The 16,364-nt window shown below is 40.3% G+C and overlaps 1 protein-coding gene across 5 annotated transcripts in view; it reads left to right on the top strand.

The window, feature by feature from the left end:
* Window positions 1-16,364, top strand: part of INO80D (INO80 complex subunit D) — a 58,028-nt gene that overhangs the window by 18,940 nt on the left and 22,724 nt on the right. For all 5 annotated transcript variants that reach the window (XM_086750633.1, XM_086750632.1, XM_086750631.1 and 2 more), the window contains exons 6-11: window positions 2,496-2,604; window positions 9,279-9,503; window positions 11,500-11,609; window positions 13,454-13,587; window positions 15,256-15,473; window positions 15,876-16,033. In XM_086750633.1, the coding sequence (XP_086606759.1) occupies window positions 2,496-2,604; window positions 9,279-9,503; window positions 11,500-11,609; window positions 13,454-13,587; window positions 15,256-15,473; window positions 15,876-16,033 (954 nt within the window). The remainder of the gene's footprint in view (window positions 1-2,495; window positions 2,605-9,278; window positions 9,504-11,499; window positions 11,610-13,453; window positions 13,588-15,255; window positions 15,474-15,875; window positions 16,034-16,364) is intronic.

Here is a 16,364-nt window from a genome sequence, read left to right as displayed (position 1 = left end):
CCAATTTGACGGCCTTCTATGACAGGGTGACGGCATCGGTGGACAAGGGACGAGCAACTGACATCATCTGCCTGGACTTGTGCAAAGCTTTTGACGCTGTCCCGCATGACATCCTTCTCTCTAAACTAGAGAGACATAGACGGACCACTCGGTGGATAAGGAGTTGGCTGGATGGCCACACTCAGAGAGTGGTGGTCAACGGCTCAATGTCCATGTGGAGACCGGTCACGAGTGGCATCCCTCAGGGGTCCGTGCTGGGCCCGGCCCTGTTCAACATCTTTGTCGGCGACATGGACAGTGGGATAGAGCGCACCCTCAGCAAGTTCGCCGACGACACCAAGTTGTGTGGTGCCGTCGACACGCTGGAAGGGAGGGATGCCATCCAGAGGGACCTTGACAGGCTGGAGAGGTGGGCCCGTGCCAACCTCATGAAGTTCAGCCAGGACAAGTGCAAGGTCCTGCACCTGGGTCATGGCAATCCCAGGCACAAATACAGGCTGGGCGGGGAATGGATTGAGAGCAGCCCTGAGGAGAAGGACTTGGGAGTGCTGGTGGATGAGAAGCTTAACATGAGCAGGCAATGCGCCCTTGCGGCCCAGAGGGCCAACCGCATCCTGGGCTGCATCAAGAGAAGCGTGGCCAGCAGGTCGAGGGAGGTGATTCTCCCCCTCTACTCTGCCCTGGTGAGACCCCACCTGGAGTACTGTGTCCAGTTCTGGAGCCCCCAGCACAAGAAGGACATGGACCAGTTGGAGAAGGTCCAGAGGAGGGCCACGAAGATGATCAAAGGGCTGGAGCACCTCTCTTATGAGGACAGGCTGAGAGAGTTTGGGCTGTTCAGCCTGGAGAAGAGGAGGCTCCGGGGAGACCTGAGAGCGGTCTTCCAGTACCTCAAGGGGGCCTACAAGAAAGATGGGGAAAGGCTGTTTAGTAGGGCCTGTTGCGGTAGGACGAGAGGTAATGGTTTTAAAATAGAGGGGGGTAGATTTAGATTAGAAATTAGGAAAAAATTTTTTACGATGCGAGTTATAGAACACTGGAACAGGTTGCCCAGAAAGGTGGTGGAGGCCCCATTCGTGGAAACGTTCAAGGCCAGGCTGGATGAGGCTCTGAGCAACCTGATCTAGTCAGGAATGTCCCTGCTCCTTGCAGGGGGGTTGGACTAGACGACCTTTGAAGGTCCCTTCCAACCCTAACCATTCTATGATTCTAAAAAACCATTTAAGTTGAAAGAATAATTCTTGCATTTTATCAAATGTCTTAAGATTTAATTTAGTTCAAATGCATATCTTAGAAACAGGAACGAAGAATAGAATTCTCAGCATGTTGAAGTTCCTGAAAAATAGGCTTTCTGATATTTCTGGTATATGTTGAAGCATTGTTCTAAATGGTGAAGGCACTCCTGATGATTGTATTCCCAGCGCGTGTATGTGTCTCTGACTTTGAAAGTAGGTGACCAAGTACTGATGCATTTCCCTAATTCAAAGCATATGACTTCAGAATCATCTCAGATACAGTAGTTTAGTTTATTATAAGCAAAAATAAAGTGCTCCCTAACTCTATCCCAACTGCTGCTGCATTTTCAAGGAGTACACAAGAAAGTGAAAAAGTAATAATACTGGCTTGCAAATGCAGCTACGGGATTTTATTCTACCTGCTGCAAGGAATTGGCAAGAATTCCAGTGGTTATGGGAGAGAGTAGGAAAAACTGCAAAAGATGAAGCTCCATATAAAATGTTCCATCTCAGAACTTACTGGACTTTGTTTCTGGCTGTCCTGTTCAATGATTGTGTTTGGCTTGACTAACTGAGACTGCTGGTGCATACAATAAGTTGGTCCTACTGTATCATAATTAAGTGAAAGCGTGCTGCTTAGTGAAAGTGCGGGAGTATTTGCATCTCTCTAGCTCTCTTTTCATGCTAATGTATGCATTTTGGCAGACAATTACAGAGGTTAAGTAGAGGAACATCCTGTGTAGCTGTGTGTCTATCTCTGTCCATGCTGCTCTATCTTACAGTTTTCCTATTATCCCTGTGTTTTGGCATAGAGCAGGGGTAAGAGTATAAACAGAAATGAAAGTGGCCCATTTAGATCATATAGTATTAAAAATTGCCAAGCAGTCAGTTCCTTGTGGCAGGGACTTCTCTCTTACCTTGTCTCTAAAGATTCTATGTGCTTGGTATGAAAGCTTGTGATATTTTTCTATGGGTAAGAAAGCTGGTGATATTTCTTCTGCTGCTTATGGATAAAGAAGCCAATAAGAAGTTTAAAGGGAAAACTCAAATTTGACAAAAATAAGTGCATGCTATTTGCACACTGTAATGGAGCTGTTACTGTAACTTTTCCTGTGTAATTAAGAATATTATATGATTTAATAAAACATAATTATGCCTGAGATTATGCTGCACATTCATTTTTCATGCCATAGGTTGCTTGGAGACTTACATGAGGTGGACACACTTTTCATCCAGCTTTCATGTTTTCAATTCCCTTAGGACTGGATTGGTCTGAAGACAGTGGAGAAGAGTTGGAGGATTCGGAGCAAACGTCCCCTTACCAAGTTGCGTGGTCTATTCGAGAAACCCTTGGCTATGAGAGACATGAGTGAGTATGATTCTTTAGTATTGATACTGGCCTTGATGGAATAACTCATGCAAATGTGAGCTTCAGGTCAAGTGGAGTCAGTGGAACCTAAGTACTTGTTCAAGTGCTTTGCTGAAATAGAGGATTGTCAACTCATTTAAGAGCTATGAAACAGCTTGTTGCCTTCTGTCCCCGTTTCCACCTAACTTAGAGATCCTTGTGCAATCTGCTATCAGAAGCATGCATCAGGAAATAATTTAAGCTTATTTGCCTGAATTTAATTGAGTTTAGTGGGATTTATTCATGAACTTGTGTGCTTTGCTGAGTAGGGGTATTTCCTGCATTAGAACCAAATGAAGGGAGTCACTATTGGTTTCTTGTCTTTCCTACGGTTTGTGAATAACTTTGTAAATAAACTTGCTACATTTTACTCATTAATCCATATGGTAATTGTGCAGCGTGTTGTTTTAATGTGGGTTGTTTTTTTTTTTAAAGGATATGGCTTTCTTTTTCATAATTAAGTGTTGACTAAACCTCTGTCAAATACTTGGGAGCATTGAAAGGAAGTGATGTGATTGAAGGGATAAGCAGAGCAGGTGTTAGCCGCTGGTGCGGAAAGGCTTACGGTGTTCTCCATGTACTGCTAAGTTATGTATATGAACTTACAGCAGGATATGATAATATGTGTCTATTAATGTAAATTTTAAGGTGCAAAGTTAAAACAAAGCATCTGAAGTGTTCAAGGCTCGATTGGATGAGGTTCTGAGCAACCTGATCTAGTTGGGGATGTCACTGCTCCTTGCAGGGGGGTTGGACTAGATGACCTTTGAAGGTCCCTTCCAACCCTAACCATTCTGTGATTCTATGTTGATAACAAAAGGAAATTAGGGTCTCAAAGTTTGATTGTTGTTTCTGTAATGTGATTCTCTTTCAGTATGCAACTGGACTTTTTGATACTACAACTCCCATTTGTTTCATTTTTAAATATCATAGTTAGAGTAAATATGTTAATGAAATGTTATTTTATTGTTACATGGAAATTCTGAAACTTAACCAGAACTTATTACTATCTCTAAAGATTGTCCACAAGGTGAACAACAAAGCTGTGTCTCTGTCATCAGAACAGACACCAGGATACTAAATACTGAGAGCCTACACTGAATCAAAGCTTAATAGCAGTGTGTAGACTTTCTTTTTTTTTAAAAGAAAGAGATTTTTTTTTTTTTCCTGTTAAGAATGACCACTGTTTTTTAGGACGTCAGCAGTCAGAGAGAGAGTGAGCTTTCACAACATTGGTTTTAACTTAAAAGGCAACTTTTAAACAAACTGTCTTGGGAAAACATGAGCACACTTTCAGACTTTTAAGTTATACATAATTTTCAAAGCAGATATATCTATTAAATAACTTCCCTTACACTCTTCTCTCTGACATTTGATCTGGTTCTTCTACAAATCCCTGTTTTGTTGTCAACTTATAAAGGTCATCTCTGTGTGTTTTATCTTCTATTTGTCTTAACTTCTTTTGAATTCTTCCTACTCTTACCACATACTGAGAGGAAATAATGCTTTGTCTTGACATTCTCTCTTCCATTCTAGCATTTTATGTATGTCAATTAAACACTATCTTAACTAAATCACCATTGATAAATTTTTGTATGGTACTGACTGCTTTTGTACTTCCATCAGCCTGCCCAGTGTTAGCTCTTCAACAGCTTTCCTGGTTTTGTTTATAGAATCACATAATCATAGAATGGTTTGAGGTGGAAGGGACCTTTAAAGGCCATCTCGTCCAACCCCCCTGCAAGGAGCAGAGACATCTCCAACCACATCAGGTTGCTCAGAGCCCCGTCCAACCTGGCTTTGAATGTTTCCAGGGATGGGGCACCAACCACCTCTCTGGGCAACCTGTGTCGGTGTTCCACCACCCTCGTAGTGAAAAATATTTTCCTTATGTCCAGTCTGAATCTACCTCTTTCTATTTTAAAACCATTACCCCTTGTCCTGTCACAACAGGCCCTGCTAAAGAGTTTCTCCTCGTCTTTCCTATCAGTCCCCTGTAGGTACTGGAAGGCCGCTATAAGATCTCCCCAGAGCCTTCTCTTCTCCAGACTGAACAGCCCCAACTCTCTCAGCCTGTTTCAGATGATACATTCACTTCTAAAACTTTAATTCCTATTCTGCAAGTTTCTGTAGAGGTTTTTATGACCTGAAATGTTTCATTTTAACTCTTCTGCGATATGATCTGTCTGCTGCTGAAAATGAATTAGTTCAAGACTTTTTCTGGAGTGATTTGATTTGTCAAAATCAATCTGATCTAGTCAGGGATGTTGGGATGTCCCTGCTCCTTGCAGGGGGGTTGGACTAGATGACCTTTGAAGGTCCCTTCCAACCCTAACCATTCTATGATTCTATGATTCTATAAAATGACTTTCTCTTGCTAAAGTGGTGATGCGGACTGGTGGCTCCTAACTTTGTCAGCCTTGTTATGACTCTGAATTTTGGAGGCTAATTTTACCAGAAAAGCAATGGTAGTTGTTTTCCAAATTCTCTAAATTCTGAAATCACATACCTAAACCTATGGGAATTTACTGGTTTTTGTAGTAAAATTAAAGCTTTTTTTTTTTTTTTTTTTTTTGTTCATTTGTGTCTGAGCTTGTGATCCCTGTGTGAAAGAGAGAACTCTCCACTAGCAATCGATATTCTGTCGTTTTCCATTTGACTCTGTGGAAGAGAGCAGGAGGGATGTGTCATAACAGATTAGTAAAAGAAAAGAAACAGCTAATTTTTGCATTACTGGAAAACTTGTTATCAGCATTTCTGATTCTGTAATTGCTGGGGGAATCCTCTAACTTCCTATTAACTTCTTGTGTGATACTGTAGGTGCTCTTAAACTCTCAAAAAAAACCAGATTGGCTTAAAATTAATTTCTTAACAGTAATATGTTTTTGAGTTCACTTGCCTCCTGGCCTTTTAATCTGTAAAATTCATATTGTTGCAGTCATCCGTGGAAACACAAGCAAAATGTTTGCTTTTATTATTCTGTCCTTTGTGTTTGAAAAATCAGATTCCTATGGTCACAGGATTCCAGGATGCAGCACTCAAAGGCAGGCACAAATGTTTGAGTTCAAATAGTAGTGCAGAAGTTGGCACCAGGCGCAGTGCAGGCAGGGAGGCTGGAGGGGAAGGCTGCTGGGGTGGGAGGAATTCCTTGCGGAGCAGCAGTTTGGAGGGAAAGCAGCGGCTGTTCCCTGCCATGGATTAGTGAAACTTCCCCCCAGATGATTCTATTACTGGGTCTTGTAGCTTAGAAAGTACAGAAAAACAAATTACTTTAAAACAAAGTAGTATTTCACTTCCTATGCTGACATATAAAGTGAGCGTTTCAAGTAGCAAGTTTGTAAAGGGAATGTGAGGATTGGAGTCCCTCCTCATACCAGCTCACTCAAAGGAGCAAATATCAACACTATTGTCAAAGTTGGGTTTAATAACTCCCAATAATTAGAAGACCTAAAATCCCTCTTTACAGAGAGTTTTGAAGTACAGTTGCTGGTGTGTCTCAGAGTAGAGAGCATGTTCTCCTAGTTCCCTGATGGTGCCTGACTGCTCACGCTACCCTTTTGCTCTTTCTTTCTGCTGCTTCGTGCTGCTTTTGTTTTCTTCGTGAACACTCAGCAATAATTCCCTGATGTTTACACATGACAACGTTAAAGGGAAGGGTTGGGAAGAAGCATTTTGGATTATCAAATGGTTTGCGTGCACTTTCAGAAATCTTTTAAAAAATGAAATGCCACACATTAAGTTAGGCTTCAGAAGTTATCTACGCAACTTAAGAGAATAAACAATATAGAAGTTGATAGACTTGCTTATGAAAGGACAAGAATAAAAGTACCTTTCGGTTTCAGTACTTGCTCAGTGAAAAAGAAAAGGAGATGTTATTGTGATATTTTTAGGTTTCTTTGAACATATAAATATGCTTTGGTTAATCTTACTGGCCTGGAAACAAAAGTCTAAATAAGCTTTTGGAAACTATTTGCCTCAAAATAAGCCCTTGTCCACTGCAGTTACAATTTCGTTCTACATCTTGTATATATGTCTTCATATACTTTTAAAAAATTATCTCACAAACTGCAGTTGAAAATATTTTAACATACAATGACTTTTTTTCTGTCTATTTCAATGGTGGGAGAAGTAAAAAGTCTTAAATATAGAGATATTTGAATTAAAAACCACTCTTTCCTCCCAAAAGAAACACTTCTCCCCACTAAGGAATATTCCTGTCTTTTCTTCAAGTTAATTTGTAACCATATTTAAAATTAAATCAGTATATCTGCAACTTTGATTAAAAATCTTGTCCCAGAGCAGTAATGAAATATCTGAAACCTTAAACCTAACTGTATTTAAGTGATCCCATCCATCTATTCCTGTTTTCTGTTCACACATTGGAAAAAGGAAAATCTAAATAGTATACAATTAAAATTTCCTAAACGAGTTGTTTTCCCAGTAGGCATTCTTTCCTAACAGACCTTAAAAGTGTATTTTTCACATTGAAGATGAAAAGAAATATTTTAAACATTACATATGTTAAATATTTTTAAGTGGTTGTGTTTGCTGCTAAGTATTTAATTGCAGAGGTTAATTACTTGTAATTTGTGCTTCTAGAAAATAATCTGTAATCTGTTTTAACAAACAAAATACATAGTGTGGTTGACTTTACATAAAACTTTATTAAAATGCGCATTTGTGTCAAGGCAGTGTTTGTTCCTGCTGAGTTTTTGTGGGCAGCCTTAGTGGAGATGGATGCAGTCTCTTAAATTTAGCCTGCATGTGAATAGAATAAGATTTTCCAGAAAGGAAAGTAGGTCTTAGTCATATTGCCTTTCAGGGACACCTATTCTGCCTGCATTTCTGGTTCTTTCTTTATTTAGTAATATCACAGGCGATATTTTGCGTCTCTTCTATCATCTTGCTGTGTGCAAGTTTGGATGTCCGCTCATTCAGTCTTGCTTGCCAAGCTCAGCAGTCTGAACCTTGGGATCTTTTGATTTGCTTCATTTATTTGGACTTGTTTTCTTCCCCCTGCCCTTCCTTTGTTTTACAAATAGGAAAGTTTTATCAAAAAATTTCTCTGTTTTATAAGGCAAAACTTAAAGGAAAAACTGAACCAACTCTGCTTTGCTTAGATTCAGTGCACGCTCTTTGTCGCTCCATGAACAAAAAAAGAAATAATTCTGCAAACTAGTGCTTGTTGTGGAAGACTTCTGGGTAGCCTGAACAAACTTGTTGTTTTAACAAGTCTTAGTGATGATTTTATTATGTTGCATGATTTTTTACTTCATTTAACTGAATGTGTTGACATACTTTGATGGTCTTGCTGATACGTACCTGGACATTCAGAAAGCCAAGATAAATGGGAAAAGACTTTCTTAAGCAAACAAATAATTGGATCAGTCCTTCATCTGGTCATTGCTTAGCTCTGGGCTGATTTTTCCATCAGTACCTTTGGAGTTGAATGTGAATTTCTTCCCTGTGGCTGTACTGTAACTCAACTTTAACTTTGCAGCAAGGGGAAAGCAGTGTCAACTGCTAGCTATGTGAGTGTATATTTTGGTTTATGAAGGAAAACACCTGGCAGAGTAAGAGGAACTGGAAAAGGTCAGCAGTTTTGGTACTTGTTAGAATTTGACCATCTTCTCCAGCATGACCTTTCTTCAATAAATTTCCACTGCATAGTTCCCCACCCTTGTCCTCTCCATTAATTGCACTTTGATTTAAGAGTTTGTCTCATTTGCTGAGACATTTACAGTAAATAAAGGTTAACAGTATAGATTTTTTTTTTGAACAGCAGGCTCCAGACATTTAAATGTGTCAGACTTGATGATAAATTGATGTATTCTCTAATAATGACATACTAAGAAGTGTAAGTACCTTTAGAATTCAAAAGGGATCCTGCTCTTACCATTTCTGAAGCATCTTTGCCTGATTTCAGTCTTTGGATGTTTGTGAGGCTAGGAGACTGTCCTGGTTGTGGCTGGGATGGAGTTAATTTTCTTCCCAGTAGCTGCTGTGTTTTGGATTTAATATGGGATTTGGTGTGTGAAGAATGTTGATAATACACTGATGTTGTTAGCTGTTGCTAAGAGATCAAGGACTTTTTCCAGCTTCCTAGGTTTTGTTAATGTGCAGGTGCAAGAAGCTGGGAGGGGTATAGCCAGTGCTGTTAAAGCAAACTGGACAAGGGAAGTACTCCATACCATAGATGTCATGCTCAGTATATAAGTGGAAGTTGTCTGGTGGGCAACTCTCTCAAGATTGTTTTGAGATCACTCTTGGTTCCATTCCATGATCACAGCTCGAGATGGGCTGTATCGGTTGTGCATCATTCATTTTGTATATTCTATTATAATTATATTTTAAAATTATTATTATTATTATTTTAATAATATATATTACTATTATCGTATTTTCCTTTGCTGTCCTAGTAAACTGTCTTTATCTCAACCCATGAGTTTTCCTTTCTTTCCATTTCTCTCCCCCATCCCACCTACAAGTGGGGAGGATGAGTGAGCAGCTGCGTGGTACTTAGTTGCTGGCTGGGGTTAAACCACAACCAGCTTAATAATTCTATTAAAATGACAAATTAGCTTCCTTGAAAAAATGTACTTAAAGCCCATTTGTTTTTATTTTCCCTCCTTCAGGTCCGATGATGACAATGCAGATGACAGGAGTTCCAGGGTGACTAGACTTTGCACTTACTTTCAGCAGAAATACAAGCACCTCTGCCGCCTGGAGCGGGTAGAATCTCGTCAGAAGAAATGCCGGCATACGCTTCGGAAAGCCTTGCTGCAGGCGGCCAGCAGAGAGCCGGAGCGTGCTGGACAACTGATACAAGAACTCCGAAGAGCTGCGTGTGCTCGTACCAGGTTAGACCTTCCCTGTGACTGCAGTAATCCAGGGTCTGGACAGGGTGGAGATGGGCAGAGTATCTAAACTGTGAAACTGGTAGGCGTGCAGCTGGAGGAAAAAACATGACACATAAATGCCTATCAGTGGAGTAAAATAAACATGGCATACAGTGTTTTCCATGAAGACAGGCATTCTCCAGCTTTGTATTTTATGTGGATTGTTTGTTGAGCAATATCTGGGCCCCATTTCTTAAATGTCACAAAAGAAGTCAGTGGCCTGCTAAAATTTATTCTTATTAATTAATCTATTTATTTTGGCTGCCTTCAAATGTCTGGTATTTTACTAAGCCCAGTTCTTTAGAAGGTGTGCAGTCTGGTCTGCAGTTCACTGTTTCAATTCAGATTTTGTTTTTCAGACAGCTTTTTTTGAAGAGTCTGTGCCTCCTCTTAATTATCTTCTAGCAAAGCAAACTTAAGCTCATGTTTTTTTGTTAGATTTAACTCAATCTAACATTAAATTAAACTTGGCAACAAAATAAATATCTTCTAACAACTCTGAAGGTTACCTTCTCCGGGAATTCTTTCTAGATAATGTCAACATCCCTCCAGCTCTCAGCATACTGAGAGTTGGTTGATTCATATTTGCACAGAGGCAGAGTAAGTCTGAACCCTGCTGTTATGTCTGGGGTATCAGCAGCATCCTTTTGCTGTTGTGGTTCTGCTTTACCAAATGTATAACTGAGGAGGGCAGAGGGGGCTTGCATGAGGAGCAGGCAGGAGCAGGGTGCTGAGAGTATATTCTGGTTATGGGATGCTTTTGTTCCTGGACTATGGTTCATGACAGTTGGAGGGTTTATTGTTGGGGAGGTGGAGTGATGCTAAAGAGCTGCTCAGAAGTGAAATGTAGAGGTTACCTTACTAGTTTACAAAGATGTGTGAATGTCTCCAAACTTAAATTACAGTGAAATGTTGTCAGAACTGGCAAGCTCTTGCCGTTCTTTTTCCATTATTTTTACCTTTTATTACGCAAAAAAAGATTAACTTGTTTTGGGTAGACTGGCAAAGCCAGGTATGCCTGGCACCAATGTTACTTAATTTAAGTAACCACAGAGTCTTTTCAGTTACGAAATTTTTCACAGGAGTAATATTGCTAACCAAAACTTTGCTCAGTCAAAGTGCAGTCGATGACAGAAATGGCTGAAGGAAAACAGTCAGGCTACAGGCAGCTTTTTGTCAACCTAGAAAACAACGTGTACAGAGGTGAAATTCAGCCCTGGAATTGCCAGCTTTATCTACATGAAGGTGACAAATGCCTCGAGAGCAGGCTAACTCCAAGCGAGCTGTGTAATGCTTGCAGTACTCATCCACACTGCTGTCTGGTCGCCTGCTTGCAGCTCAGGCTCAAAGCATTGAGGCTGTGCTGAGGAAGTGCTCAGCTCTGGGCACCTGCTGGTGGATTGGGCTGTAGCACATTGATGAAAGAGAGCTTTTACCCATGTTGAGCACGCTTAGGCTCTGCCACTCCAGAGCTCAGTCTAAGTTTGAGCACATGCTTGCATGTAAGCTCTGGGGATGCTCGGCATGTTTTTATTTATGAACAGGCTTGGAAGTGCACTTGACTGCCCATGTAGGCATACCCAATACATTGTATTCTAAAGATTGACCTCATTTTGAGGGTCACCTGTGTTGACACTCACCTACTGCTGTCCTTGGCTCTGTTGCAAGGTGTTGTAATATCTACAGGGTAGTAGCACACAGCACCTCTTATTACAATTAAGGCCCTGTGAAGTAAACAGTAATCCTGTTCCTGCAGTCACACCTTCACCTGTCATTTACATCTATTCTGTATTCCTGTGTAGAGTGTGGTAGTGGTGTGCACCCATCTGGATCATGACACATACACGTGTGTTGTAATTTTTCATCCTACTGCGCCACATTCAGTGCAAGAGTTGTGCTAAGTAACCACCTGAGACTTTTTTTTTTTTCTCTCTAAACTCTTATGCTTTTTTTTCAGTGCAAGCCAAGCGAGGCAGAGAGATGCAGAACCAACAACTTGTAGTGGGACTTCGAAGGGAGAACAGTGCACTAACAAGGCCCTTCCATTCACCAGGCATTGTTTTCAGCGTATCCTCTTAACTCAGTTGGGGAGTTTCATTCAGGCATGGAAGCTTTTCTGTTTTAGGGTTGGTTGGTTGTTAGGTTTTTGCATTGACAAATATGTTTTCACAAAGAAATACCTATTTGTTAGTGTGTCATCAACTACTTTGCTTTTAATTTGTCTGTGTGATTTGAGTCTGTAGACAGTGAAGACAAGTGGTTTGCCACTGGTATCTATCATAGCGACATCGTTTTACTTTGTAAGCTGTATTTAGCAGGTGCAAGAAGCCTTTAGAAAAATGATCATCTTTCATGGATGACTTAATACAAACCACGTGACTTTCAGCCTCATGGCTTTCATACAGTTCTTGGTAGGTTCCGATATACTGACTACCTAGGAAGGGTTTGTGGGAACCAGTTTTTACACATAGTGTGAAAAGATAGCTTATACTGACTAGAAAGATGGAAATCTGATTCTCCATTGTGTAAAGCAGCGGAATAGAAGGAGTAGCAGAATCCAAATTTTAGATGAGGAAGAATTCCCTGTGCTGGGGATTTCACGCAAAGTCTGAAAAGGATGTTAAGAGTCAATGCATGAGGGTCACAGAAAGGAGGGATCACATTAGATGTGAGGTTTGATTCTGAAGACTATAAACAAGCAGATTTCTGACCTGGGATATTTAAGAATTCTGCAGACTTTCTCTTGTTTTTAGCTGAAGTATTGTTGGCACTTTTGTTGGAGTGACTCCTTTTGTTGGAACTTTTGATTTCAGTATTTTGAGTGGCTAGTGCTTGTTTGTTCCAATTGCTATCAGACTGCAGCACCTTTTCAGTCTTTGTGGTTTGTGAATGCTTTGCTTTTCTTGGTTGATTTTTGGAGGCCCTTTAGTAATCTGCAGAGCAGTTCAGAACCTCTCTATGGTATGCAGCTGTGTTGGGGATTTGCCTCATGATTCTGATGTTTTGTTTTTTTGGTTAGTGCGTAGAGCAGAGAAGTCAAGATTAGTGATTTTGCATTTTTGCATATTTTTTCCCCCTCTGCACTTTCTTGTCAGTGGAAGCGATCTCCCCTAAAATGAGCAGGCTCTTGGTTCTGACCCATCTGTCAAAGTCTGCCATCTGAACTGTTCTGCAGATTTTCCATTTCCTTCCTTTTGTGTTTTAACATTTTCTGAATATACATAGTGATGTTGAGGTCTGAGAGCTGTTGAAGATGGAAGGACTGCTTCTAATGTTGTTTGAAAAAACCATAATGAAATATCTGTTTGATTTGCTCTAAGTCTGGAAACATTTTCACTCCTGCAGGGGATTTTTCTGAAGGAAATCTCAGCAAGCTTACGTTTGGATTTACTTGACCTTTCTGTCTGATTGCACATCTTTTTTTCAGAGGAGCAGGAAGGATCTTGAAACTTCTTTATCTGTGCTCTAAAGATAAATGCCAAGACTGTACCTTAAAAGATTGAATTAAGAAATACTCTTTCTTTAATGTTTCAGTATGGATTGTCATTAGTGTGTAAGGAAATAGTCCTGTTGACTACACTGTTCCAACTGCTACTATTGATCTATTGATTAAGACTCCAGGAAAAGGCTTCTTTTTGCGAAGAACTCATTAGTGAAATGGCTGCTTCCATAAAACTATCTCAATATATAATAAAATCATTAGAGGTTCTGCATGAATGCAGTTTTTCACTTTAAAAGTTGGGTTTAAGCCTACCTAGCTTTGAACCTGAATAACAAAGTTAAGGTACTCATTAAAAAATAGCATCTATGGACAGATAGAGTTGAAGGCTCTGATCTTCATCAGATTGATAAATCAAAGGGCGTTCCTCCATCATTGCTTCATGTGTTATTCCTGATGCAGAAATGCACAGATATCTTATTGAACCGTTCTCAGCAGCTCTTCTCAAGTTGCACAGCCAAGTTTGCAGATGGTCAACAGTGCTCTGTGCCAGTTTTTGACATTACACATCAGACACCTTTGTGCGAAGAACATGCCAAAAAAATGGTAAGTACAAAGCCAAAACGGTAATTATTTGTGTTTTGAGATGATCAGGAGTTTTAACCCCAGTCTTTCTATGAGATCTTGCTTGACATTTAGCAAGTTTACGAACTTAAAAGCTCATTTTCTTTTATTTTTCTTAAGAAGGTAGAACTTGCCAAACATTCCAAATTAGTATAAGGTATGTTGTAAAAAAATCTTTTACATACTTTTGAGCATATAATAAAGTATGCATGAGAATTTCCTTCACTGGAAGAAATTTGATTCCTCTCTTGAATCAAGAAATAGAAAATCATAGAGTCATAGAATCATAGAATCTTCAAGGTTGGAAGAGACCTCCAAGATCATCAGTTCCAACCGTCAGCCTAACACCACCATGCCTACTAAACCATGGCCTAAAGTGCCACGTCTACACGTTCTTTGAACACCACTTCCTTGGGCAGCCTGTTCCAGTGCCTGCTCACTCTTTCAGTAAAGAAGTGTTTCCTAATATCCAAGCTAAACCTCCCTGCTGCAACTTGAGTGATCATTGTGAGAGATCGTGTGGTCATTTTATTTGGGCTCACTACTGGCCCTTGGATCTGAATATAGTATGAGTGTGCTATGGTAAGAACACTGCATCTCAAACTGCCTACATGGGGCCTAAAATACTTTCTAGAGGAAGTGTAGATAGCAATTACAAGCATACAAATACTGAGTTTGCTACTTTATTTACCTGTTGGTGACTATTAGAATTTATCTTTAACCTCCTTCAGAGATCTCTGTATCCCAGAGGAAAAGCAGTGGCCTACTATAAGTTGAGAGAACACAGAAATTAAGATGATGTCTCTACTCTCCTTTTATGCCTCCCATCTTCCAGAACAAAACTTTTAGGATAATTTACACACTCACTTCTGTCTTGCCCCTCCTCCAAGGCATTAGGTGTAAAACTGCAGGGTTTTTTGTTGTTGTTCTATTGTTGGGTTGTTGTGGGGTTTTTGTTATTGCTTTTGTCCAGCCTCTCCAATACTTGTGAATTATGGAGTTTTCTGGATTGAAATGGATTTGTATGGCGTTTTCCCCCTTTCCCAGGCAATCTTCAGTGTGTCTCTCAAGATTTACTTCTGTAGCACATACAGTCCTCTGCCATTCCCAAGATGATGGCAACTGAAAACTGATAATGGTTTGATTTATTTTTAATTGGTCAATGATTGCTGTTCAAAAGCAATGAGGCCTTAGTTGTTTACCCACATCCTTACCTTAGTCCTGCAGTACTAATTCGGTTTCCTCAGTGCGTTCTCTTTTGTGGCAGTGGGCATTTGAGGATGCTGGCTTCAGCTGCTGCACATTATATCCTCGTTATCACCTCCTCACAACAGTGTTCTGTCTTTAGTACTTACAGGAGTGCTACCAAAGGTTACAGTTTTGCACTGATTTAGTTAGTGTTTGCTGTGATGATTTTTGAAGTGACGCAGCACGATCTCCTATTTAGCATACCTCATAATTTGGTCTATCTTATTTTTGCCATTGGGATCAATGAGGAAGGAAACAGCTTAATTTTCATAACCTTGCCTGTGTAAGTTAGCAATCTCTCTTGCATTACGTGTGAATGTCTGTGGAATGACCGGGGGAAAAAGCAAGGAAAGTAATACTTGTTCTTAATGTGGTCCCATTGCTATTGTTTTATTCCCAAAGGACAATTTCTTGAGAGGGGACAGCTCCCGTAAAGTTCAGCACCAGCAGCAGAGGAAACCCAGGAAAAAAACAAAGCCACCTGCACTTACCAAAAAACACAAGAAGAAGAGGCGGCGAGGTCCACGCCGGCCCCAGAAACCTATTCCTCCTGCAGTGCCCCAAGGGAACCTCACCATGCCTGCCAGTGTCTCACTGCCAGTAGAGATGCCCCACATACGGTCAGTGGTATCTCTGTCCCAGTTTCCCCACAGCTAGTTTGAATGTTGTCAGTGAGCACTGTAGAAAGGTGTGATGTTACTGTGCTGATCAGCATCTTGAGCAGGGCTGGAAATTGCATCTATGTGTGACTTGAAAAAGACCTTAGAGTGGGTCATTTCAGATTTGAGCAGTTCCTGAGTTTGGATAAAATGTCTTGCTCCCGATGTATTTATGTATTTAATCAATAGGCTAAGTGTAAGCTTCCTAAAGAAACTTTCTAAAAGCATTTTTTCCTAGGTGATGGAAAGAAAAAAAAAAAAAAAGGTGTGGAGAAACACCTATTACAGATGGATGTACATTCATAGTTGTCATTTGGAGGAATCAGAGTTGAAAACTGCGGACTAACAGTGCTTTCTGTGCAGGAGCCCCTCCACACCAGAGCTGAGTGCCGATGAGCTGCCTGATGATATCGCCAATGAAATCACAGACATTCCACATGACTTGGAATTGAATCAGGAGGACTTCTCTGATGTCCTGCCGCGGCTGCCTGATGACTTGCAAGATTTTGATTTCTTTGAAGGTACGATTTTATTTTATTTTATGCTAGCGTGAACACAGCGAATTGGAGAAGTGAGTGTGTCTAAAATCTGTTTTCAGGGGCTGCTTGCTTTCCTACAGAGGTAATAACTTCTAGATAGAAAGTGTGCATTTGCTCTATTGTTTGTTTGTGAGCTCTGAAGTAAAGCAGACTTTAAGACTGGTGTCTGTAGTTCTCTGCCTGCTCTTATAATTACTGCTGTGAAAATCCTAATTGGTTTAGTATTTTAATAATTCATTTTACATTTTTACTGCCTGTCAGCATTGCAGTTTAATCAAGAGTATTCTCAGTAATGGCATCTTTCTGCCATCGA

This window comes from Chlamydotis macqueenii, chromosome 6 (assembly GCF_036417535.1).
Source record: "Chlamydotis macqueenii isolate bChlMac1 chromosome 6, bChlMac1.mat, whole genome shotgun sequence".
NCBI lineage: Eukaryota > Metazoa > Chordata > Aves > Otidiformes > Otididae > Chlamydotis > Chlamydotis macqueenii.
Note: the sequence above shows the minus strand (reverse complement) of the source record. Positions and strands in the feature narration are given on the sequence as shown.